At 40.8% G+C, this 25,351-nt stretch overlaps 2 protein-coding genes across 4 annotated transcripts; one reads left to right on the plus strand and one right to left on the minus strand.

The window, feature by feature from the left end:
* The first annotated feature begins 4,657 nt into the window (after positions 1–4,657).
* Positions 4,658–7,404, plus strand: rangrf (RAN guanine nucleotide release factor). 2 transcript variants are annotated; one of them, XM_020464048.2, is made up of 6 exons: positions 4,659–4,787; positions 5,240–5,329; positions 5,442–5,558; positions 5,939–6,101; positions 6,515–6,609; positions 7,006–7,404. In XM_020464048.2, the coding sequence occupies exons 2-6, from the start codon at positions 5,250–5,252 to the stop codon at positions 7,130–7,132; spliced, it is 582 nt and encodes a 193-aa protein (XP_020319637.1). In that variant the 5' UTR covers positions 4,659–4,787; positions 5,240–5,249; the 3' UTR covers positions 7,133–7,404. The 2 variants fall into 2 exon arrangements, with proteins under 2 accessions (XP_031663762.1, XP_020319637.1); XM_031807902.1 differs by having other exon boundaries at positions 4,658–4,787; positions 5,240–5,558.
* Positions 7,405–8,857: 1,453 nt separating this feature from the next.
* slc25a35 (solute carrier family 25 member 35) lies at positions 8,858–23,713 on the minus strand. 2 transcript variants are annotated; one of them, XM_020464047.2, is made up of 7 exons: positions 23,388–23,713; positions 20,963–21,110; positions 19,905–20,690; positions 19,329–19,394; positions 18,403–18,555; positions 11,202–11,336; positions 8,858–10,895 (listed from the first exon to the last, which is right to left on the minus strand). In XM_020464047.2, the coding sequence occupies exons 3-7, from the start codon at positions 20,274–20,276 to the stop codon at positions 10,725–10,727; spliced, it is 897 nt and encodes a 298-aa protein (XP_020319636.1). In that variant the 5' UTR covers positions 20,277–20,690; positions 20,963–21,110; positions 23,388–23,713; the 3' UTR covers positions 8,858–10,724. The 2 variants fall into 2 exon arrangements, with proteins under 2 accessions (XP_020319636.1, XP_031663761.1); XM_031807901.1 differs by having other exon boundaries at positions 20,950–21,110.
* Between the last annotated feature and the right edge of the window lie 1,638 nt (positions 23,714–25,351).

Below are 25,351 nucleotides of genomic sequence, written 5' to 3' on the forward strand. Positions count from 1 at the left end.
GCAGTAGACTGCAGTGTAGATAATAGCAAGTCTCATATCATGTTCATTACAGTGTCATATCATGTGTGCAACTCGCCTGTCTGTGACCGCTTGCTCATCGGTGCTGTATATCCCCCACCACTGGAGGTGCAGCTGCAATAGTTTAGCTTGGGGATAGTGTAATCCGTATCCTCCGTATCGTCATCCTCATCATCATCTTTGACTATGGATCTCCGAGCCAGGAGCACCTCTTTGTCTTCTCTGAAGTGGGCTTTCCTCAGCTGCTCAAAGCTCGGTCTCACTGTGAGAATGAATTAATCAATCAATCAATGCATGAATGAATTCAACAAGGTGATTGTCAGGTGAAAAGGCAGCAGATGAGATAAAATAGAACCCCAATGCTCTTAGCTTTCAACATCTACTCATTGCACAGGCAGGATGCATTTAGTGGTGATTATTCAACGCTGTGGAGTACTGTAATTGTGTACTTTTTTGATTTACTCACCGTAGAGATCTATATCTGCACTCTCCTCTGTGGCCATAGCCTTTGCCTCTATTGCCTGCTTTGACGGGCCCATCATCCCGTGTTGTGAGGTGTCCTTAGGTTGATCTAATTGGTTTCGGTTTGGATACTGATTTGAGGCTGATGAACTAAAGGCAAGCGTAGTCAGTAAGGAACTGAAAGACATGCTGAATAAGAGTTTCCTGTAAAATCACACAATCCTCTTGGGCCTTATAGCATAGGGTACTGATAACGTCTAGATGTGTTTGTGTCTGAATATATTTGTCTGTGTGTTCTCACTTCTTCCCAGGCTTCAGAGGAGACCACGGAGGCTGGCTGTAAGAGGTGCTGGTAGTGCTGTGGCTGGGTCCTGCCTCATCCCTGAGGGACAGGGACTGCCTAAAGGAGAGGACAGAAGCACACAAGATAGGTCATTAGAGGGAGAGGGAGAGGGAGGGAGAGAAAGAGGGAGATGGACACAGAATGGTCTATGCCAATGATACCCTTTCACTTGCATTTGCACCTAGTAAATAGGCCAACAGTTACCATGCCACAGAGGCAGTGAACCCATCATCTGCCTTCATCCAGGGGTTGTCTGTGTAGGGAGGCTGAGTGGCCATAATACTCATCTCATTCCAGCTCTGGCTCTTCTTCCTGAGAAATAATATTAGGTCAGATTAGGAATAATAAACCAATCAACCATGTGGACATAATCGTTTTTTTGAGTTTTAGACAAAGCCTGATGATATTAGCGGTGGCATGGCATCTTAGGTGTTCTCCAATCAATGTAATTCCCCATTGCAATGAAGGGACACTTTGCCTGACTGTGTTTGACATACAGTACCAGTCAAAAGTTTGGACACAACTACTCATTCTAGGGTTTTTGTTCATTTGTACTATTTTCTACATTGTAGAATAATAGTGAAGACATCAAAACTATGAGATAACACACATGGAATCATGTCGTAACCAAAAAAGTGATATACAAATCAAAATATATTTTAGAATTTAGATTCTTCAAAGTAGCCACCCTTTGCCTTGATGACAGCTTTGCACACTCTTGGCATTGTCTCAATCCGCTTCACCTGGAATGCTTTTCTAACAGTTTTGAAGTAGTTCCCACATATGCTGAGCACTTGTTGGCTGATTTTCCTTCACTCTGTGTTCCAACTCTTCCCAAACCAGGTCGGGTGATTGTGGAGGCCAGGTCATCTGATGCAGCAATCCATCACTCTCTTTCTTGGTCAAATAGTCCTTACACAGCCTGGATGTGTGTTTTGGGTCATTATCTTGTTGAAAAACAAATGATAATCTCACTAAGCGCAAACCAGATGGGATGGCGTATCGCTGCAGAATGCTGTGGTAGCCATGCTTGTTAAGTGTGCCTTGTAAATAAAACACTGACAGTGTTACCAGTAAAGCATCCCCACACCATCACACCTCCTCCTCCATGCTTCACGGTGAGAGCCACGCATGCGGAGATCATCCGTTCACCTAGTGATTGTAAGCAAAAATATTACATTTCCACTGGTCCAATGTCCATTGCTGGTGTCTCTTGGCCCAAGCAAGTCTCTTCTTATTATTGGTGCCCTTTAGTAGTGGTTTCTTTGCAGCAATTCAACCATGAAGGCCTGATTCACAAAGTCTCCTCTAAACATTTGATGTTGAGATGTGTCTGTTACTTGAACTCTGTGAAACATTTATCTGGGCTGCAATCTGAGGTCAGTTAAGTCTAATGAACTTATCCTCTGCAGCAGAGGTAACTCTGGGTCTTCTTTTCCTGTGGCGGTCCTCATGAGAGCCCGTTTCATCAAAGCGCTTGTTGGTTTTTGCGACTGCACTTGAAGAAACATTAAAAGTTCTTGAAATATTCCGCATTGACTGACCTTCATGTCTTGAAGTAATAATGGACTGTCGTTTCTCTTTGCTTATTTGACCTGTTCTTGCCATAATATGGACTTGGTCTTTTACCAAATAGGGTTCTTCTGTATACCACCCCTACCTTGTCACAACACAACTGATTGGCTCAAACGCATTAAGAAGGAAAGAAATTCCACAAATTCACTTTTAACAAGGCACACCTGTTAATTGATATGCATTCCAGATGACTACCTCATGATGCTGGTTGAGAGAATGCCAATAGTGTGCAAAGCTGTCATCAAGGCAAAGGGTGGCTACTTTGAAGAATGTCAAATATAAAATATATTTAGATTTGTTTAACACTTTTTTGGTTACTACATGATTCCATATGTGTTATTTCATAGTTTTGATGTCTTCGCTATTATTCTACAATGTAGAAAATAGTAAAAGAAAAGAAAACCCATTGAATGAGTAGTTGTGTCCAAACTTTCGACTGGTACTGTACATCAAGACAGATACAGCATATCTGATGCATAACATGCAATGTTCTTTCTGTCGTCTTACCTCTTACTCATACACAGACATATCTGTTCTCCTGATGTACTGGTGCCTGCACCTCCATCCAACATGGTGACACTACACCTGAGGAGGAGGAGGAATAGGAAGAAGAGGAAGAGGGGGAGGAGGAGGAAGAAGAAGAAGAAAAATGTCTATTGTCCACAGTGAAGTGAGATTTGTCTTTTTACTTCATTCACTGAAGATGACTGGTCAATGAATTGTAGGTGCAATGGCAGTATGTCCACTATGGATATCAATTTCTCTATATACCTCCATCATTCTGATCTACTCACAGATGAGGCCCAGGTTTGACATCCTTTTTCCCGGACACAGGCATCAGCCAGGAGTGACAGCTAGTGGCTAGGATGCTGCCCTCGTCCCATCTCTGTCTCTTCCTGAAACATAGGCAAGGGCCACAGAGTTATAAAACCTAGATGGCGCACTTCCTCGTATCTTCTTGATTTTATATCTCAGAACAGGGGAGGGCAGAATATAATTAGGCCTATTAAGAATGGTGGAAATACAGTGCACAAGGTTCAATCAAACCTTTCAGGCATGAAACAGATGGATAACAAAAGCTTGTTGATATTGAATGTAGTAAATGTAAGTAAACCAATGTGCAATGTACCCATCCTCCGTCACTGAGGGATAATACGGGAGGAAATAAAATAAGGGGGAAATAAAAAAGGACCTGCAAATAAAAAGGACCTCACCGAAATTTAGAACTGTTACAATCTTTCTGTGTTTCCGTCACCCCAGAGCTGATGCTGGTCCTGAGGATGCCTTTGAGGGGCATGCTTGGGTCGGATAGTGATGCTGAGTTGGAACCAAGGCTGAGGTGGCACTGCAGCTGGGTCAGGGGCACTGGGGAGGACTGAAACAGAATATAATATATACTTTGTCTATTTTAACAACTGAAATTTGTATTCTGCCTGACTCAACCGTCGCAGTCCCCGTCACCCCAAATACATATGTATGTTGAGAGCCACATAGCCAGCCACAGAGCAGCACCCCTGGTTGTAGAGTAGTTTTAGGGGTTAAGGGCACAATGGCCGGAGATGGTACCTGGCAGTGCAGGGGGCAGTCGGGATTGTGAACTAAAAGCTCTGGTTCATCAGATGGATGAGAATTCTTCAGAATGCCTCTCAGGGGCATCAATGATGATCCAGAGCCAGAGTCTGTCATTGCATGTGACACCTAAAAATGAGAGTCTGAGACTGAACTTCAGTGGGAAATTGTATTGTGTCAAAAATTTACATTTGAAATGGTTGCATTGATGACAAAGTCTGTTAGACTCTTCCATCAGTCAAAAGTGGTGTCCCTATGCCTCCCTATGATATCTACCTATGCTAGATATAGACCATGTTGAGGTAGAAAAACATCTGACAAACATAATTTAAAAAAAAATGTTTTGCATAATCATCACTGTTGATTTCAGAAGATATTTGCCATTCACTTACCTCATTCGGTTGATGGCCACCTCCCTCCCGCGTTAAAATGGATAATTGATCTCAACAAAAAGCTTGTTGGACTGAGCCATGAAATTCTGTAGTGACGAAATAGAAGGGTTGTGATGTAATAAAGAAAGTACGAGGAAATTGAAATTTGACTCCTTTTTTATGTACTTTATCTGCTGTAGTCTCCTTGGTTTTGGGTACCGTGATTTCTTCTCAAGAATACACTTGCAAAAGAAGAACATTTATATTTGAGACCATTTATGTGACGTTCGCTAGATGGCAGTACCTTTCTGGCCATTACGTCGCGAGGACAGATTATTTTCTGGTTTTACGTCTCTGTTTTCAGTATTTACTTCCGCCAATAAAAATGGCAGCTTTGTAGCTCTTCGTGTTGTGTTTTTGTGTTGTCTTAAGTGCTTACAAAAACTCAGGTAGGTTGATACAAGTTTTGATTAATTGTAAAAATGAATACCAGTGGTGTATTCGGATGTATAATGGATATCTCAACGACTTAAGTTGTTGTGTATTGTAATGGAACTGAGAGTCATGATCACGTGCTAACACAGCATATAGATATGTGTAAAACTGCTGCAGTAAGTGCATATTTTTTTATTTTAAATATTTATTTCTCGCTGATATGAAAGATAAGGAGCATATCAGCATATGTTTCAAAAACTGTTTCACAGGCAATAATTATTGACGTTTCTTAACGTTAAAACACAGCATCGGAAACGGTAAGCGAAGCTAACTGCTGAAAACGCTACAGATAAGGGGTTTCAAGAGCTAAATAAAAATGCTGATGATGTACCATCCCTCATAAGTCCCTAATGAGCCCGCCCCATAAGTCTTTAATTTAGCGCCCTGTCCATTGTATTTCCCCTAGTTCCTCCAGAATGCAGAACGCTACAGTGGGTCGTCCTCTATTTGGAGGGGCCCTGTCAGCCACCATCCCGCACAGTGCCAAAGACATCAGGTGAGCCTAAATATCATGAACACATTTCTATGGGCAACTCTGTCAGCTGCAGAGGGAAAGCTGAACTGTCTCAAGAGCACATTTACCCCCTCCCTCCCTTGTATATGAGCAGTGAGTTGAGGGAGATTCCAGACAACCAGGAGGTTTTTGCCCACGACCACAATGACCAGAGCATCATCGTGGAACTACTAGAGTTACAGAGCCATGTCCAGAATGGAGACGCTGCTAGGTATGCACCAAAATTGTGGTGTGAGTGCATTCCAAATGGGACCCTATTCTCTTTATAGTGGACACAACTTTTGAGACCAAGGTTCATAGGGCTCTGGTCAAATGTAGTGCACTATATGTAGAAGAGGGCTATTTAGGAGGAATCCTGTGTGTTTTTGCAGTGACTTGGGCAGGAGCTCACCGGAACTGAGTACTGGCACCTCACATTTTCTAGGTTTTGAGTTCCTGCACGTCTTTATAGATTTTAGCTCAAAAGTATTGTGGCGTTCCTCCACCTATATATGAATAATACCAGCACATATTTCAGTCCAAGTCAAGCATTGCAATAGGAAGTGCTCACTGCTCAGCCTCCCCATTCTTAACGTAACCTTTGACCTTTAGGTACCACTTTGAGGATGTAGCAGGGAGCAACAAGGCATCGGCCCCAGGGACATCAGAGGTCAGGGCTGTGGTGGCCTTGCCCAAGTCGGACCTCTCCCTGGAGGAGTGCAGCTCTGCCTTTCTGCTCACTGGAACACAGTGTGTGGCCAAGTTCAATGAGGAAGTACGTCTGTCTGTTTCTTTCTTAGTTTTGAAAATGTATTTATTCTTAGTAAAATTGTAACCTTGTTTTTGAAAGGGAAAGTAAGTGCACTGTGACCTCAGACTGACAATCTCACCTGCAGCCTCACGTGTCCATTCACAACCCTTTGCACAAACAGTAATGTACATTCATGTCCAGTCATGTGTCCTATGCACAAGAGGATTTATAGCCTAGTCTTTTCAGGAAATGCACAAGTGCTAGTCCTTTCCTTGTCACAGTCAGAATGGTCATGTCAATTGCAGTTATATAGTCTGAAACCATGTGGAGGTTTATGGCATTCACCTCAACTGTTGGTTAACTGTATTTGAACTGTTCCAGCTCTGGTTCCTTTTTATTTAGATTTGTATCTTGTTGTGTTGCATTCCTTCCTCCAGGCCAAAAATACAGTGACCATTCACCTTGGCCTGTTCCGACTACCACAGTTCTCTACGGATGTTCTAGTGACCTTCAACGACCCCCTCAGCATAAGGTGAGGTTATACAGGGTGTTTGTCCCAAGTGGCACCGTATTCCCTATATAGTGCACTACTTTTGAACAGTGCCCATAGGGGACTCCTGTCTATCCCTGGTGTTTTGTGAAATAGAAGACTTTAAATATAATTTCACAATCATATATGTTTTTGTCATATATGCATAAAGCATAGGTAGAGCATAATCTAGGCTAAAGGTACTATGGCAAAAGGTGTTATGTTATTTTATATGAATATAAATTAAACTGAAAACAGGGTATCAATGTTTTCATTATAACATTATAACTACTATTAGATGCTATTACCATGGTATTACCACTTTTTCCTAAGCTGCCTGTTAAGCGCTACTCCTTTTCACTAACCTCTCCCGTCCCCCTCTCCTCTCTGCCCTCCCAGCCCTGGCAGCAGCAGTGCAGTGGGGATGGGAGGAGAGCAGCAGGAGGACACAGAGCCATGGACGCTACAGGACTTCCAGCGTTTACTGCAGTCTCTCAGACTACACGACCCAGGCGTGTTTGGGTAGAAGAGGGCTTCAGGTCCAGCCCACCACACCGCTTCAACAGACATTGCCATTACACTCATCTCCAATCTTTTTGTTCTCTCAGACGGAAATAATGTAATATACTGGTCACAGTAAAAACCACTCAAGATTGCGCTTTGGTTTTGTTTGTCTTCTCATTTGTGTTTACTTAAATTGTATGAACTTAGCTTATGCTGAACAAAAATATAAATGCAACATGTAAAGTGTTGGTTTCATGAGCTGAAATAAAAGATCCCAGAAATGTTCCATATGCACAATCTTATCTCTCAAATTTTGTGCACAATTTTTTTACATCCCTGTTAGTGAGCATTTCTCCTATGCCAAGATAATCCATCCACCTGACAGGTGTGGCATATCAAGAAGCTGATTAAACCGCATTAGCATTGCACAGGTGCACCTTGTGCTGGGGACAAAAGGCCTTTCTAACATGTGCAGTTTTGTCACAACACTGCCACAGATTGTCTCTAGTTTTGAGAGAGTGTGCACTTGGCATGCTGACTGCAGGAATGTCCACCAGAGCAGTTGCCAGAGAATTGACTTAATTTCTCTATCATAAGCTGCCTCCAATGTAGTTTTAGAGAATTTTGCAGTACATCCAACTGGCCTCACCATGCCAACCCAGGACCTCCACACCCAGCTTCTGCGGGATGGTCTGAGACGAGTCACCCGGACAGCTGATGAAACTGGGTTTGCACAACAGAAGAATTTCTGCACAAACTCTGTTTGTGCATGCGTCGTCCTCGCCAGGTTCTTGACCAGACTGCAGTTCGGCGTTGTAACCGACTTCAGTGGGCTAATGCTCACCTTCAATGGCCGCTGGAGAATTGTGCTCTTGACCGATGAATTCTGGTTTCAACTGTACCGGGCAGATGTCAGACCACGTGTATAGTCATGTGGGCGAGCAGTTTGCTGATATCAATGTTGTGAACAGGGTGGCTGTGGGGTTATGTTATGGGCAGGCATAAGCTACGTACAACGAACACAATTGCATTTTATCGATGGCAATTTGAATTCAGAGATACCATGATGAGATCCTGAGATCCATTGTCATGCCATTCATCCACCTCCGTCACCTCATGTTTTAGCATGATAATGCACTGCCCCATGTCACAAGGATCTGTACACAATTCCTGGAAGCTGAAAATGTCACAGTTCTTCCATTGCCTGCATACTCACCAAACATGTCACCCGTTGAGCATGTTTGGGATGCTCTGGATCGATGTGTACGACAGCATGTTCCAGTTTCCACCAATATCCTGCAACTTCGCACAGCCATTGAAGAGGAGTGGGACAAAATTCCACAGGCCACAATCAACAGCCTGATCAACTCTATGCGAAGGAGATGTGTCGCTCTGCATGGGGCAATCGGTGGTCACACACCAGATACTGACTGATTTTCTGATCCATGCCCCAACCTTTTCTATCTGTATTCCCAGTCATGTGAAATCCATAGATTAGGGCCTAATGAATTTATTTCAATTGACTGATTTCCTTATATGAACTGTAACTCGGTAAAATCTTATACATTTTAGCATGTTGCGTTAATATTTTTGTTCAATTTGGATCCGAAGTCTGAGCATTCACTACAAGCTCAAAATCAGTGAAGTTGCAACCTTTTCACTTTGCCATTTTTGTTCACTTGTCATCTCCTTGGCAATGGAAAACAACCAATGTTTAACTGCTACCCTTGAAAAGGAAATATTTCCATTTGACAGCAATTACAAGTATTATTATTTATTCATTTTGGGGGGGGGGGGGGGGGGGGGCTGTTTTGCATCCTACAAAATTACATTACATGGCACTGCATATGGCTGTGTAACAAACCAATATCAGAATCACGTTAGTAAATAAATATCCTTCAGCGATTGGATCTACACAAGACAATTAATACATTCATTAGAGAGATCAAAATGAATCAAAATGCCTGTAATGGATGTACAGCAATTAAATAACCCAGCTGTGTCAAGTAAGCAGACCCAATGTACAATATTAGTCAACCTTAGAATCAATAGAAGCAGTAAGCTATACATCCAGAGAGCAATTTTACAGTAAGGCAAGCGGTATGAACAAATCCCACTATACTTTATAAAAATAAACTTGTGTCTAATTTCTGCGGTAAATTTATATTAAATGTGTGAAAACAACTGTTGCGATGGGGTTTGTAAATCATTAAATCTACTCTGGAGGTCGATTTTTTTCTATATTAATACTGTGCTGAGATTGTTCATGTACGTTTGAAGAAGTCTTGCCTAATCTGTAGATGTTCTAATTCTCTGTCAATTAAATTGTGTAGTAGAGGTTTCCTAGTACTCAAGCTACATAAATGCACAGCAGTCAGTAACTTGGATGAGGTAAGGACGTTATTATTAGTACAAGTGGAGGAAGCTTGTGGTGAACATTCTGCAGAAGAATTGGGAATTATTCTGACTCAAGAAACATCTTCCTATTCTTATTGGATGGATAAACTATTCTGCTGCATACCACAACGTGTCAGCCACCACAGCAGCCTATTGTTACCTCATTGTGCTTCCGAGATCAGAAACCAGTTTGAATTAGATTCTTATTGGAGTGTAGAACCTTTGCTCTAGTTTAAAAAAAGTTTACACACAAAAGTAAACTCCTCCACTATTGACATATATCTCAAGACCAAATGCATAAGCCTGGTCCCAGATCTGTTTACGCTGTATAGTCAATGGCCATAGGAGTTGACAAGATTGAACAAACAGATCTGGGATCAGGCTACAAACTCATTAAATTAGGGATCATTTAACCTGTGAACTGACCTGTGGCTTAATGAGTCTTTATCTTTATACCTGACTGCGTCCATCTTCAGGGCCACCTACATTGCAGTCACGCACCACATCCCAACTCCTGGATGTCAGTAACCACATTGAATTCTGATGCCTGGCACAAGATGGAGTGTTGGAACATAACTAATGTAATTACAGTTAACGAAAATGTACGCTTAATCCAGTATAAACTCATGTATACAATTTGTTATACAAGAGACAAATTTCACAAATTCTACATGACAACAGTAGAGTCATGTCTCAAGTGTAAAACTAACATGGACTTAATAATCCATGCCTTCTGGGAGTGCTAGGTCCAAAAGTTATGGGCGGAGTTAGACAGTTGGCTGTCAGAGGTTTTACAATGTAAATGTGATTTTAATCTGTCTATCTGCATATTTCAAGACGTGGCATATTAGGGTGCGGTGAGATACTCAAACAGGGTGGACCATACTTTTCTCGTCAATGATTTTGAAAAAACTGGATGACATCACTATGACAGTGGATGAATCAAATGTATTATGTAAATATTCAATTCGATGAAATTTGTGTGTGCCTGTTTGTATTTTGTTTATGTATGGTTGTTATTGTTTGAGAAAAAGATACAAATACAACCATACATAAAGAGTATCATACTAATGCCCGACTGCAATGTAGATGACGTGGCAATCATCGGTTCATTTATGCAGCGCAACTGCTTTGTAGATGGCCTGGAACGCGACCATTCCCTTTCCTGATACTATCTGTGTTGCTGGCAGAGTAGAGCTTGTCCTGCCTGCCGGCTACTATCTGTGCTGCTGCCAGAGCTTCCTCAGTTCGTCCCAGAACAGTAGAGACAGGATGGTGTGTGGCCCCAGACGGAAGTAGGATGCACCCAGGCCTTTGTAGAGCCCTGTCACACCCTCCATCTTCAGTGTCTTCGAGAAGCAGTCCCCAAAACCTTTATAGAGCTCTCCCTGGAAATTAGAGTATATCCAGAGCCATGTTAGAGAGTAGTACAATTACATTAAGACAATTCATGTGGTAAACAGTGGGTCAAATTGGGTCCCTTTTACCAATACTCTAGACCTACAGGAATGTTAATCTTCATATTTTGCTCAACACACCCTTTCCCTCGTGTGAGTTTTTTTTCCAGAGCCACAGGGCAGCACAGTGACAGCATACATTTTTAGTATGTGATCACTGCGGGAATAGAACCCAGGACCTTGGTGTTGCTACCAACTGAGCCACACAGGATGGACCATGTAAAGTAAGCCACTGACCTTGCCTGTATGATCCACAGGTTGGTTGTAGAGCCGTGTGCTGACCACGTCAAAGGGTGTCATGGCTGCCACCACCACCACACTGCTGATCATCCCTGCGCACAGAGCCACCAGCCAGCTGCCCTCTGGGAACACCTGCCGGGGGGAGAGAGAAAAGGGTAACTTAGTGAGGTATGCTTAGAGCTGGTTTCTCGAAAAATAACTTATAGGACGTGTCCCAGACAGTGGAAAATCTCTACTGTAAGTGCCTTTTAGTCCAGGACTAGGTTTTTATTAGGTTCCCCACCAAACAGAGTTATGTAAACACCATGTAACTGGTGAAATATTATGAATGGTGTCAAATGTCCCAAAATGAACAGAGAACATCCTACCAAATGCAGAGCACTGCTGTGGTAACCATAAGGTTGTAGTACATAATGTACAGTATTTACAAATGGGCACAATGGGAAATGACAAATGTCCATCTAAAAGAACCCATGAGAACCAACATGTGAAGTTCATATGTTTCAAATGAAAGCTAAGAGGCCAACATTTTTAGAAACTAGGGCATATATACAGTACATACTGTAAAAACTGTTAAATCCCCATGGATTGATGAGGAATTGAAAATGGTATGGTTGAGAGGGATGAGGCAAAAGGAATGGCAAATAAGTCTGACTGGATAGCTAATCATCAAATGTACTGTAAATCGAGAGATTGTGTGACTAAACTAAACAAAAAATTAAGAAATTGTACTATGAAACAAATATAAAATACATATAGAATGACAGTAAAAAAGCATTCTAGCACTTTAAATGAAATACCCCAGAATGACAAAGTGAAAACATGTTTTTTAGAAATTGAATTAAATTGATTGAAAATGAAATACATACATCTCATTTACATAAGTATTCAAACCCCTGAGTCAATACATGTCAATACATGTTAGAAGTAATGGGGCCTGAATATTTTCCGAATGCACTGTCATTCTGAATCCAAACATTACACTGTTGATTTGATGTGCATTTTACATTGACTGTACTTTTCACCACATTTGTTGATAATGAAATCAGAAAATACTCTGGATACATTCAGTAACATGATAAAAAATTTTCCTGGAAATGAGGGGTGTGTGAAACATGAGACAACAAAAGTGTTTGAGAGGACTAACTAGTGTCTCCAGGTAACCACACATCTCTCAAAAGTGTGCACAGTACCTAAGTAATTTCTATGCACTTTTATGACTCAAAGAGTAATTAACTATAAATAGCTTTTTTATGACCTGATTTTTTTTTAAATATGAAGTACACATTTGGACTCACAGCTGTTTGACTTGCTTGTATGACATTTATTATAATCTTCAACGTCTCATCTTTCAAAATACATACAGTCCTCTTAATTTTCAGCATTTCGCTCACTCAGACAACAAAAAAGTTGCCTAATTAGTTGGAGAGATGGGGGCAACTTCTTGATGCGTGTGGTGCTCAAATTCAGGACGGCTGTCATTCAAAACCCATACAGTGCTGTGAAGGAGACCTGAGCTCTGACATTTATAGCATGTTACTGTACAACCACTGCGGTCCAATTTAGGGGCAAATCTGTCATTTTCAACCCGCATACGGGTACGAGTGTAAAGGGTTGAGTTTTTGGAAAACGTGGTCGCAAGAGATTTTATTGTAATTCTGTCACCAATCTTTGCATCTGCACAAGTTCTTTCAGTAAATGTGTTTGTGACATTTTTCAACGCAGTCCTTATATGGTTTGCGAAAAGTTTTTGTTTTCCATTTAACCAGGTAGGCTAGTTGAGAACAAGTTCTCATTTGCAACTGTGACCTGGCCAAGATAAAGCGTAGCAATTCGACAGACAGAGTTACACATGAACTAAAAACAGTCATTAATACAGTAGAACAAAATAAAACAAAGTCTATATACAGTTTAAAGCAATGGTTTTTGTTTGGCATACATTTTTAAAGTGAAAACTTGGAGTCAACGAGTAACTCCGTTATCGTGGAACTGCCCAAATACCTCTGTCCTCTATGATATAAAACACAACTAACATCTGTGTTATAAATTTACTTTGATGTGGAGTTTGTACTGGCAACAAAAACTACCAACATTCATGGGGCATAGGCCTAATGATGAAATAGGCCGACAAGAGACAAAGATATTGATCTATGCCTACTTCTCTCTCAGAAATTAGATTTAGCAGGTGTAACAGTGTTTCTTCCGCCCCTCTCCTCAAACCAGGGACACTCTGCACATATCAACATCCCATGAAGCATCGTTACCGATCGCGCCACAAAAGCCACGGCACTTGCAGATCAAGTGAAACAACTACTTCCAAGGTCTCAGAGCGAAAAATGTAACTCCATGTACAATATTTTTATAATAACAATATTGATTTAAATAATTGTTTATTTAGTGGCACTGTGCTGCCATCCTGTTAGAAGGTAACAGATTATTTTATTACAATGGTTAAATTGGATTTTCATTGTGTTCAATGGTGTTATTTGCCCCCTAGTGGCGCTTTCTGGTACTTAGAAAGACGACGCAAACAGGAAGTACAGAATTAGTTTTGCACGCAAAGAAGCAGCTACAAACAACGCTACGGTGCAGGTCTTTCGGTTATTTCTTGTCACGCTTCAGCCTTGGAAATATTTGTTTGTAAGTTCGATTCAAGCATTTAGCTAATGATGATAATCTTGTTATTGATAGAGTTGCTTACATATCAATATTGGTTGCGTTTACTCACAAATTGCAATGCCTTTAAATGTATGTCGTTAGCTGTATTACTTTGCTCGTGCGTCATGCAAACGAATTGTAAAATATACAATACTGTAGTTTTGTTACTGTTCCTAGTGTAATATGCTTTGTTATTCTACATAAATGTTTGTACATTAGAGTAACGAAAGGAGCCAATTACCATATGAGTAACAATTAGCTATATGGTTTGGCATCATGCCAGATGCATGGTACCTTAGCACGTGCTTTGTATTTATGCAACTTCAAATGTTTAATGTACAGCTACAGTATGTCGGTGTGAATTGAATACTAAAGTATATTCTTTTCTGTATTTTGCCGTTTCACAACATAAACGTTTTCAATATATTCATTCAAGGAAAGTCACGCCTTGGGAGTTTTATTGAAGACTTAGTTGTTAGCTATCTGTCTAGTTTTGCATGGGAACGCAACTCAAGGACAGAATAGGCACCACAAATGTGAATTAATATTTACAAAAACAATAGACTAAACACATAACAAAATGTCTGTAGATGTCAGACCATAATACATTTACTTTGTATAGAGCTTTTCATTACAATGTGTTTCAAATGTATGTACAATAAAAACAAATCATAAGTAAACTAACAATATTGTAGACTTGATGCTAAATACAGATTTTTGTTTTGCTTTAGTGTGTGTGTGTGTCCATCAACCACTTAGTTATGTTAGGAAGTTTGCCATCTTTAAGACCAGCCCTTGTAACTTCACCCCAACTTCTCTTATCCCCAGAACACAGTAACTTAAGAACATGTGTTGACATTTTTGGGAAATGTTATTGAAAATAAAATGTAAAAACAACACAAAGAAAACAGCCCTAGCAGGGCCCTAAGTCCCATGTGGGCGTCCTCTAGGGCGTGGATTTTCTCCCCAGCGTGATTTCACTCACATGGTGAAATTAATTTCCACCGATGTTCAGTAAAGGAGTTGGGAGCGGTGAAACCTGTGTCAACAAAAATAAAAGATTAATACACATACAATTACCAAAAAACATTACAAATGTTCAGCTGTAGTGTTATAAGCATGCACACATGTTTATGAAGAAAATACATTTGTGCATAGGCATACCTTGTCACAGACAAAGGCCACTCGGGTCCTCATTGAAGAAGAGCAAGAGCTGTGGTCTCGAGTCCTAGTAAAGCAATGATCTTACTACATTTGCGAATTTTATTACAAAATACCCATTTTTTATGTACTATGTATTGGCTACATTAGAAAAAGGTAAGGAACAAGAGCAAATACCTGTGTGCCTCTTCTGTATTGTCCTTCAGGGACTGCTGAAATAGCAGGATGATGTCCTCACCCCTGCCTCTGCTATCATTTTGCCACTAGCCTTACTGAGTCCTTTACCTTTTATTTTTGTCTATATCCATTCCATGGATTTGACTCATTTTTGAGAATCTGAAAAGATCATTTGTACACGTGTATGCTAATAGAGTTCAGTTTGTTTTGATCATTTGCACACGTGTATGCTAATAGAGTTCAGTTTGTTTTGATCATTTGCACACGTGTATGCTAATAGAGTTCAGTTTGTTTTGACTGCCATGTAGGTTAAAATGTACACTTCAAATGCAGCTGTCCTACAACAAATCCTTACCTTCTTCTTGATCCCAATTGCATTGTGTCCATGTTCTGTTCTATAAGAATTTCAAAAGAAAGAGAAAATGTGTCTAAGAACAGTTGTAGTCAGAAGTTTACATACACTTAGGTTGGAGTCATTAAAAGTCCATTTTTAACTACTCCACAAATTTCTTGTTAAACTATAGTTTTGGCAAGTCGGTTAGTACATCTACTTTGTGCATGACACAAGTCATTTTTCCAACAATTGTTTACATACAGATTATTTCACTATCACAATTCCAGTGGGTCAGAAGTTTACATACACTAAGTAAACTGTGCCTTTAAACAGCTTGGAAAATGTAATGACTTTAGAAGCTTTTGATTGTCTGATATCATTTGAGTCAATTGGAGATTTACCTGTGGATGTATTTCAAGGCCTACCTTCAAACTCAGTGCCTCTTTGCTTGACATCATGGGAAAAAAAATCTAAAGAAATCACATTTATCTGTACAAACAATAGTACGCAAGTATAAACACCGTGGGACCACACAGCCGTCATACCGCTCAGGTAGGAGACGCGTTCTGTCTCCTAGAGATGAACGTACTTTGGTGAGAAAAGTGCAAATCAATCCCAGAACAACAGCAAAGGACCTTGAAGATGCTGGAGGAAACAGGTACAAAAGTATCTATATCCACAGTAAAACAAGTCCCTATATCAACATAACCTGAAAGGCCACTCAGCAAGAAGAAGCCACGGCTCCAAAACAGCCATAAAAAAGCCAGACTACAGTTTGCAACTGCACATGGGGACAAAGATCATACTTTTTGGAGAAATGACCTCTGGTCTGATTAAACAAAAATAGAACCATTTGGCCATAATGACCATCGTTATGTTTGGAGGAAAAAGGGGGAAGCTTGCAAGCCGAAGAACACCATCTCAACCGTGAAACACGGAGGTGGCAGCATCATGTTGTGGGGGTTCTTTGCTGCAGGAGGGCACTTCACAAAATAGATGGCATCATGAGGGAGAAAAATGATGTGGATATATTGAAGCAACATCTCAAGACATCAGTCAGGAAGTTAAAGCTTGGTCGCAAATGGGTCTTCCAAATGGACAATGACCCCAAGCATACTTCCAGTTGTTGTTGTTCCAAAATGGCTTAAGGACAGCAAAATCAAGGTATTGGAGTGCCCATCACAAAGCCCTGACCTCGATCCTATAGAAAATGTGTGCGCAGAACTGAAAAATCGTGTACGAGCAAGGAGGCCTACAAACGTGACTCAGTTACACCAGCTCTGTCAAGCGGAATGGGCCAAAATGCAACCAACTTATTGTGGGAAGCTTATTGTGGGAAGCTACCCGAAACATTTGACCCAAGTTTAAATTGTTTAAGGCAATACTACCACATACTAATTGAGTGCATGTAAACTTCTGACCCACTGGGAATGTGATGAAAGAAATAAAAGCTGAAATAAATCATTCTCTCCTATTATTCTGACATGTCACATTCTTAAAATAAGTGGTGATCCTAACTGACCTAAAACAGGGAATTTTTACTAGTATTAAATGTCAGGAATTGTGAAAAACCGAGTTTAAATGTATTTGGCTATGGTGTATGTAAAACTTCAACTGTGTATATATTAAATGAATATTGAAAGAAATGTCATCGACAAACTTGAATGCAATATAGAAGAACATATTGGAGAAAGCACTAGCCAATACAGTACTGCCATACAGTAAAATACTGCCATTCAGGCCTAATATCAAATTTCAAGCTCTCTTTGTACACAAATTGTTCAATATTTTATCAGGCTGACTTGAAAGATTATACGCAACATTTTGCTGCGTGACAATACTGTGTTTGGATTCTGAAGGGCATGCATTCATACAAAAGAGCTAGTCTAGTCACTGTATAAATACCATTTTGCATTTGAATCCAATCTGTAGCTACCATCTAAGCTATTAATTTCCCTCCACAAGGGGGCATACATGTAACATTTCCAAAACGGGATAGTATTGTATTATGAGTTCATAATAGTGTTGCATGCTGTAGCAGTCTATATAAAGAGGAAGCCCTCTGTTGTCCAATTCAGTTCATTGTAACATCTCGGCTGGACAGGTCACCGTCCTTAGTAGGCTAGCTATATAAAAAAAAATGAAACAAGATAAAGTGTTGGCTAGCTAGCTAACGTCAACAAAGCTAACACTAGCTAGTTCATGCTCACATGAGAACTGCTCTAGATTGGAAACTTAAGTTAATAATGAGTGTAAAGCCATGTTGGCTTTATGGAAACGATATACAATTTGGGACAGAATATAGTTCAGGAAATAATACAAACCTAGTCCTGCCCAGTAAGGACATAGCTAACAGTACAGTAGCTCATACAACGCCAACTGTCAAACCCAACTTTCTAATATTTAACTTAATTTTACTGAACTATAGCTAACTAGGGTGACAGCTATAGTAACGTTAAGGAAGCTATTCACAGAAGACCATAATGGTCTTTGTCATTCATTGGTATTTTATATAAATTATTTTGATACATATTCAGAGCCAAACCCAGCTTACCTTTTTAAACTGTTGTCGCATTCAAACTTGGCGCGAACGTTTTCAGTTGTGAAGTTCCCCCGAAGAACTCCAGCAACAATGGGGGTTCCTCGATGAACCCACCTCCTAAGAAGTTCTTCGAATAACCTTTTTGGGGCTGTTTTTCATTGCCAAGAACCTTAAGGTTCGTCGAGGATCTTAGAAGAACTCCAGTTGAACCGCTAATTTTTAGACTGTACTACCACACAAATCTTGGCTGCTCGCTGGACAGCTACTCAATTTAGGATATGTTAACAGTCTGTCCCAAGAGAATGATCTTAACAACCCGTCCTAACCTGTAGGTCGACAACAAGCTCCTTGGAGGCAGCGAAGGAGTAGAGTTGAGCAGCTGACCCCACGCTGACCCTAGGTACAGCTGCACTGGAGCCCCTCCACAGGCCTAGGATACCATGCTGCTTGTGGATCGCTGCCAGAGCATGGACCATCCCCTGAGAGAGAGGGAAGGATGGAGGGGTAGAAGGACAGATGGAGGAGTAAGATGTAGAAATGGATGGAAGGGTGTTATATAAATATTCATACACATAGCTCATATATTATACAGCGCTAAGCCAAACCGCCTGACTCAAGTCATTTTATGTACCCCTGCTAAAACAGGAACTAGCTCACACAGCCAGCAATAAAACTACCCCCCTAACACTATCCCCTCAGCTTTGTTGTCTCCCGACCCCAGGAAACAAAGACATTCCATCGCATGAATACATACACCCAGCCATAAAAACTGCCCCTCTACCTCATGAACCCCTGACACAAACATCTCCTAGTATAAACACATCTCACCCCCCCTACTGGTCGGGTGCCAAGAGCAAAGGACTTTGCTGTGCACCAATGGGGCCCGCTCTGGCTAGAGCAAGGTCCGCCTCCAACCTTTTGAGACCAGTCAGAAGACCAAAATGACAAGACCCCACCTACTTTATTCTATGTATAAAAATGAATGTAACCTTTGTATAAGGTCTCTTTTTCACCTGACTCCTTGCCGAGTTATATGAACTAGATCCGTGCACGTAAAACTGCGGGACAAGATATCTTTGACTCATTAAAACTGTCTTTTGTTACAACTGAAATCCACTCTGTCCAGCGTCCGTGATTTGGTCTCAACTCTCCACTATTTAAACATCAACAAAAGGGGTGAGTACAGTAGTTACAATGTATATGAACATTTGACAAACATGATTTATTTGATTGATGGACGACTAGACTTTACCTGATGTTGATACTGATGTCCAACAGCTATAGAGGAAGTGGCCTGACTCTGAATGTGAGTCTTCACCTGAGTGATGGAAAGAACAGGAATGTCAAGCCTTCACTCATCTCACCAACTGTCCTCAAGTCTAGAGCAGTGGTTGCAGGTGGTACACGATTAATAATTTTTTATAATATTTGACTCTTTTTTTTAACAGATGGGAGTATTAAAATGGTATTATAAGCAATTTTACATGACTAAACAATGCAAATTGTGTATAATAATAATAATAATAATAATAATAATAATAATATAAAAACAATAGTATTTTAATCTGTTACATAAAATTGACCAAATTAGACCAGCAAGCTAAAAGATTCTGCGACGATTTGGTGGAATCCGGAAGGGAAACGGTTGGGAACCGCTGGTCTGGAGGCTACACCACTGACAACGTCATGCTGATATTGGAGATGTTTTCAGCATTAAAAACAACAGGGCAGACATTCAAATGCACCTGTCTACGGAACGGTCACTCACTAGCCATAAATGTAAACACACAAATGATCATCCATGATGCGGAGCATGCGCAATACTCACCAAGTAGATGGGACTTCCCATCACTGCCCCCACTACTCCAGCCGCAGCCCCTGCTACTGTAGTTTTAGCAGCACTAACCCTCCCGTCCGTGTGGATGTATCCAGATGACTCAATGATTGAATACGACCCAAGCCGAACTCCATTCATGAAAAACTGATAGACAAGTCCCGGTACCAACCCTTTCTGTAAACCAGCTAGTCCATCTACTTTGCCGATAGTGTAAAAAGCGTGGAAAACGTTGCGGTAGTAAATCTGGTAGGTCCCCCGGTTTTTGAGCTCTCCTTGTAATTGCATTCGCGTTTTGACAACCTCCAGTGGGTTAGTGAACAGGCAAGCTCCGCAGGCAGCTGCCCCGCTCAATATAAAATCCATTGCTAAATGGGCTCGACCTTAGCTAAATGAAATTCGGTATATGAAAGATATGTAGAATTCCAAATCGCCGGTTCTAAGCAAAATCTGTCAAAATCCCAAGGACACAGACTACTGCGGGACGATAATAAATAATCGGTCGCGCCCTAAAAATAGTTTGCATGTTCCATTGTGGTTATTTCTACTCAGTATGCTTTCCTCCCGTCTGTCCTTTAAACTGTGTCCTTGCCATGTTCATCAGCTGTTTGTCAGCTAATCAGGACCAGCGCGCACATATCACGTGTGCAAGTGCTGATGAATTCATCCAAAGCCTTGGCTTGTCTTCTTGGCCAATGAGAACGCCGAGTTAAGCACATCCTTCATCCGGCTTCTTTTGATTGGACAATCAGAGCACAATGTAGAGGACCGTTGGCCAACCTGGAATCAGGGATAGGGCGGATTTGATTATACTGATCTGCAGGACACGGATCTATCACCGGTGATGTGAACGGGCAAAAGCAGTGAGCGCCCTTCCACATCGAACAGTAATCTGTGCCTCTCGGTCATGTCGACAGATAGCATGGTGTATCATCAAGAAACATACAACATCTCTTTTCCATAAAATGTTTGAGTTTTTAAACTAGGAATAATTTGGGAAGGCAGATAAAGGCATGTTAAAGCACAGATTTCTACTCACCTACTCCACTTACATAATTAAGACGATTTTGCCGTGGGCTTTGAACAGGGCACCTGGCTCACGCCTGGGAGGCAGTCCGATTCCAAAACGAATACAATCAACTTTTACTGGGTGCAAAACACGCCTTCCCGGGGCCCTGGCCAGATTAGTTGAATCCCTCACTGTAAACGTAAATCGTATGGTATGTATTAATTTGTTGATGTCCATCATCCATTTTGACATATTACAAATTACTATACGTAAACAAAAACAGGGAAGCAAGCACTGCTGAGGTACACAATAGTAGATTTTGCCAGACAGACGGTGCTCTTTGGAAAAAGGGGTAAATTGGTCATCAAAAGGAAAGGAGGACCAAGGCACTTTTTAATATAATTAATTAAAATGCCTTCATTTTTGTGGCAATGTTCAATGGAAACAAAGTTTAAAAACTCTGACCCGTTTCGGCTGCATGTCCTTCGTCAGGGAGTACAAAGATATAATACATGTCCTCTTTTGAAAAGCTTTTCCCAATCAACCCTGATTTGAAGAGGGAGTGGTTACATAATTTGTTGGACAACATCTAGTAAGCAATACTATACACATTAAAAAGTGAAATACTGTAGATATGTTGTAAAAAATATATATACATCTCAAGGCTAGAAGCATCAGAACCCCTAGAAAGGTAGTTCTAACCTTGGGGCGGCAGGTAACACAACTTCGGCAGACACATTTTTATCTCACTGAAGTTTCTAGCCACATCTCTAAACTAGCTAATTGGGAAGGGCTCGTGAGGGCACTGCGTTGTTTTACTGTGCATTCAGAAAGTATTCAGACCCCTTGACTTTTCCACGGTTTGTTACATTACAGCCTTATTCTAAAAGTGATTCAAGTGTCCCCCCCCCCCCCTTCATCAATCTACACACAATATCCTATAATGACAAAGCAAAACAAGGTTTATATTTTTGTGTGCAATTTTTTTATTTTTTATTAATCACATTTACATAAGTATTCAGACCCTTTACTAAGTATTTTGTTATTAAAGCACCTTTGGCAGCAATTACAGCCTCGAGCATTCTTGGTATGACACTACAAGCTTGGCACACCTGTATTTGAGGAGTTTCTCCCATTCTTCTCAAGCGCTGTCCGATTGGATGGGAAGCGTCACTGCCCAACTATTTTCAGGTCTCTCCAGAGATGTTCGATCGAGTTCAAGTCCGGGCTCTGGCAGGGCCACTCTGAAGCCACTCCTGCGGTCTTGGCTGTGTGCTTAGGGTTTTTTTCCTGTTGGAAGGTGAACCTTTCCCCCAGTCTGAGGTCCTGGAGCACTCTGGATAAGGTTTCCATCAAGGATCTCTCTGTACTTTGCTCTGTTCATCTTTCCCTCGATCCTGACTAGTCTCCCAGTCCCTGCTGCTGAAAAACATCCCCGCAGCATAATGCTGCCACCACCATGCTACACCGTAGGGATGGTGCCAGGTTTCCTCCAGACGTGACACTTGACATTCAGGCCAAAAAGTTGGTTTAATCAGACCAGATAATCTTGTTTCTCATGGTTTGAGAGTCCTATAGGTTCATTTTGGCAAACTCAAAGCAGGCTGTCATGTGCCTTTTACTGAGGAGTGGCTTCCGTCTGGCCACTCTACCATAAAAGCCTGATTGTTGGTTTCTTAGTTTTGCTGGGCGGCCAGCTGTAGGAAGAGTCTTGGTAGTTCCAATCTTCTTCCATTTAAGAATGATGGTGGCCACTGTATTCTTGGGGACCTTCAATGCTGCAGACATTTTTTGGTACCCTTCCCCAGAGCTGTGCCTCGACACAATCCTGTCTCAGAGCTCTACGGACAATTCTTACAGATATTTCTGTTTTTTATTTTTAGTACATTTTCTAAAATGTCTAACAACCTGTTTTCACGTTGTTATTATGGAGTACTGTGTTTTATTTAATCCACTTTAGAATAACAAAATGTGGAAAAAGTCAAAGGGTCTGAATACATTCTGAATGCACTGTAAATGCCAAAGAATGGGACATGTAGCTGTTCAATGTAAAGGAATCAAAAAGTGTGCAAAGTGTGGAGGAGAACATGATTACGGTGAATGTGGGAGAAATGTAAAAGTTAAGTGTTGTAATTGTGAGGGTGAACATAGCAGAAAGTTTCACTGGAACTTTGTCAATATTATAATTGCAAAACAACATGAAGTTAAGGCCACCAAAAGTAGAGAAGACATGATGAGGAATAAAATTCCAGATAGAAGTGGGTCTTCTTAGGAATTGTTTAATCCAATTGATCTTAAAAGTATTATTTAAGGTAGTAAAGTCCAGAAAATGCAGTGTTCATTACAACAGTTTTCCTAATGTAATGGGTACGGTTTCTCCATAGAAAGTTGAAAAGCATCTGGTCTATCTCCTTGCTTATTTTACTGTCAAGATATAAAGATAGAGCGCCATGTTAGTCTAGAGATACCTTCAGCCTTAAGAGGGGCTCTTGAGGACGACTCTCACTGCTCGACATACGTCATCAATTTGGGCACCAGGCGTGTCCGTATAGCCTCTCCCTGCTGATGGTTTGTCGAGACTGATTGTTTGTACGGTAGTGGCTACCAAGTTCAGCTCCATCTCGTTGTTGCGTTGTGGATAACATTGTTGACAACTGTAGCATTTTAGCTAAGCCTTTTCCTAAAAGTGATCCGCTTGAATGCGCCAATTGGGGTTCACTCGCAATGCAAAACAAGACGGAAGAGACCTGTGTAAAGCTAGCAACAAAAAAAGGATTAGCCAAAATAGTTAAATTTGCGGTTCGCCTTCAAAATAAAAGTCCCCCATTGAAAGAAATCAAACGCATACAAATCGTGAAATCATACCATATTTGGACTAGATAATGCTAGTCAGTTGATATAGCATTGTGGACTACCCCTAAAAAGCAACTTCTCATTTTGAAAATGGCCTATGTTGCGTCGATATGAGTCAAAAGCATTTATTATAGTGTCAAAATTGACAAAAAGGTGTAAATAGACAAATGTTGTAGTCAGTCTCGACCAAAACTGAGATTTGTGATAGGAAAAAAAATGTCACGGATTGAAGGGTACCATAACAATTTTCATTGGTACCTGATCTTAATGCCTATGGTCAATTTGGTTTCACATTCGATATCCTTATGAAGCTAGTTAGGGACAATCAGTAAATTACACAATGTATGAGACAATATTTTAAAAGGTCCAATGCTCCAAATGTCAATTACTTAAAATCCTCAAACCAACTATAAATTGTAGAAATGCATATACAAATATTTAAAGCATTTATGAGACAACTAAAAGATGTGCAACATGAAAATATTGTCCCATTTACATTGTGTAATTTATTGAGGTCCCTATCCAAAGTCAAACCAATTTTGACATCGTTGCACACCAGCCTGAAGCTTATTGGCTAAAAAATGTGGCTCTCCCTACCTGCGAACACACAAGAGACACCCACATCAAACCACACCCCGAAACCAACTCACTTTTGAATTCAGTCATGGCTGGAAGCATTTCTTAATGAACCAAATCTAAAACGAGAACAAATCAGGAAATGCATTCGCCCACATTCTTTGGAGATCTTATATCTTTTGTTCTATGAGATAATATCAGTCAGTTAACATGACCTTTGTGAATTATGAAGCCTTTATGTGCGTTATGTACATTTTCTATTACATAAATGCTTCACAATTGAGAAAAGGTGACGTTAGCTGATTAAGATTATCTCATAGACTAAAGTGTATAAGATCTCCTAAACCCGTGTTTACCACAGATCTTATTTTCGGGGTTTATCTATAAACCCATAATTTCTCCATAGGCGTTTGTCCCCATAGGCTTTTTCCAAAGAACCCTGGCGGAGTTAGTAACAACAAACATACCATGTCGGAGTTAGTAACTACAAAAAATACTATTTATCTCTATTTTACTGAGGTATAAAGAAACAGGAGTTTATTTGCTGAAATGTCTGTCTGCTGATCACAGAACAGTGTCGATTCCCGCATATTAAAAGGGACATGCGGCTATTTGAGACAGCTTTTAAATTAAGTTTGATGGTATTTTCTTCCAGGGCAGGCGTTATGTGCGGGTCTTACGGGGCCTGGCCTGCCCTACCGTACCTCCTTGTCCTTCCAAATAAAATATTGAATATTGATCATTTATTTGACCGAGACGCGCGCTGACAGAGAGACACATCAATCTCAGTTAAAGCACCCGAGCGAACGAAACAGCGCCCCTCTTGTCTCGGTATGTGAAGACCATGTATCTGATCCTGTCTGGAACAAAAGAGTATGTATGGCATCTCGTACTATTTCTGCCCCTAGTTTCGCTCGCTCTTCGCTCGGATGCTTTCTCCGGTGATATAGTTTCAACAGAGAGGAAGAGGCGAAGCGAGAGGGTTCACTCTCGCCAAAATCTG

Source organism: Oncorhynchus kisutch, linkage group LG28 (assembly GCF_002021735.2).
Source record: "Oncorhynchus kisutch isolate 150728-3 linkage group LG28, Okis_V2, whole genome shotgun sequence".
NCBI lineage: Eukaryota > Metazoa > Chordata > Actinopteri > Salmoniformes > Salmonidae > Oncorhynchus > Oncorhynchus kisutch.

Excerpts from the sequence above, each read along its gene's own strand:
- rangrf (XM_031807902.1), top strand. The coding sequence starts at position 5,359 with ATGGGCAACTCTGTCAGCTGCAGAGGGAAAGCTGAACTGTCTCAAGAG. Across the intron at positions 6,102-6,514 it reads TGGCCAAGTTCAATGAGGAA|GCCAAAAATACAGTGACCAT; the intron begins GTACGTCTGTCT and ends TCCTTCCTCCAG. Across the intron at positions 6,610-7,005 it reads AACGACCCCCTCAGCATAAG|CCCTGGCAGCAGCAGTGCAG; the intron begins GTGAGGTTATAC and ends CTGCCCTCCCAG.
- slc25a35 (XM_020464047.2), bottom strand. The coding sequence starts at position 20,276 with ATGGATTTTATATTGAGCGGGGCAGCTGCCTGCGGAGCTTGCCTGTTC. Across the intron at positions 19,395-19,904 it reads TGGGAAGTCCCATCTACTTG|GTGAAGACTCACATTCAGAG; the intron begins GTGAGTATTGCG and ends TCCATCACTCAG. Across the intron at positions 10,896-11,201 it reads CTGTGGATCATACAGGCAAG|GGAGAGCTCTATAAAGGTTT; the intron begins GTCAGTGGCTTA and ends TCTAATTTCCAG.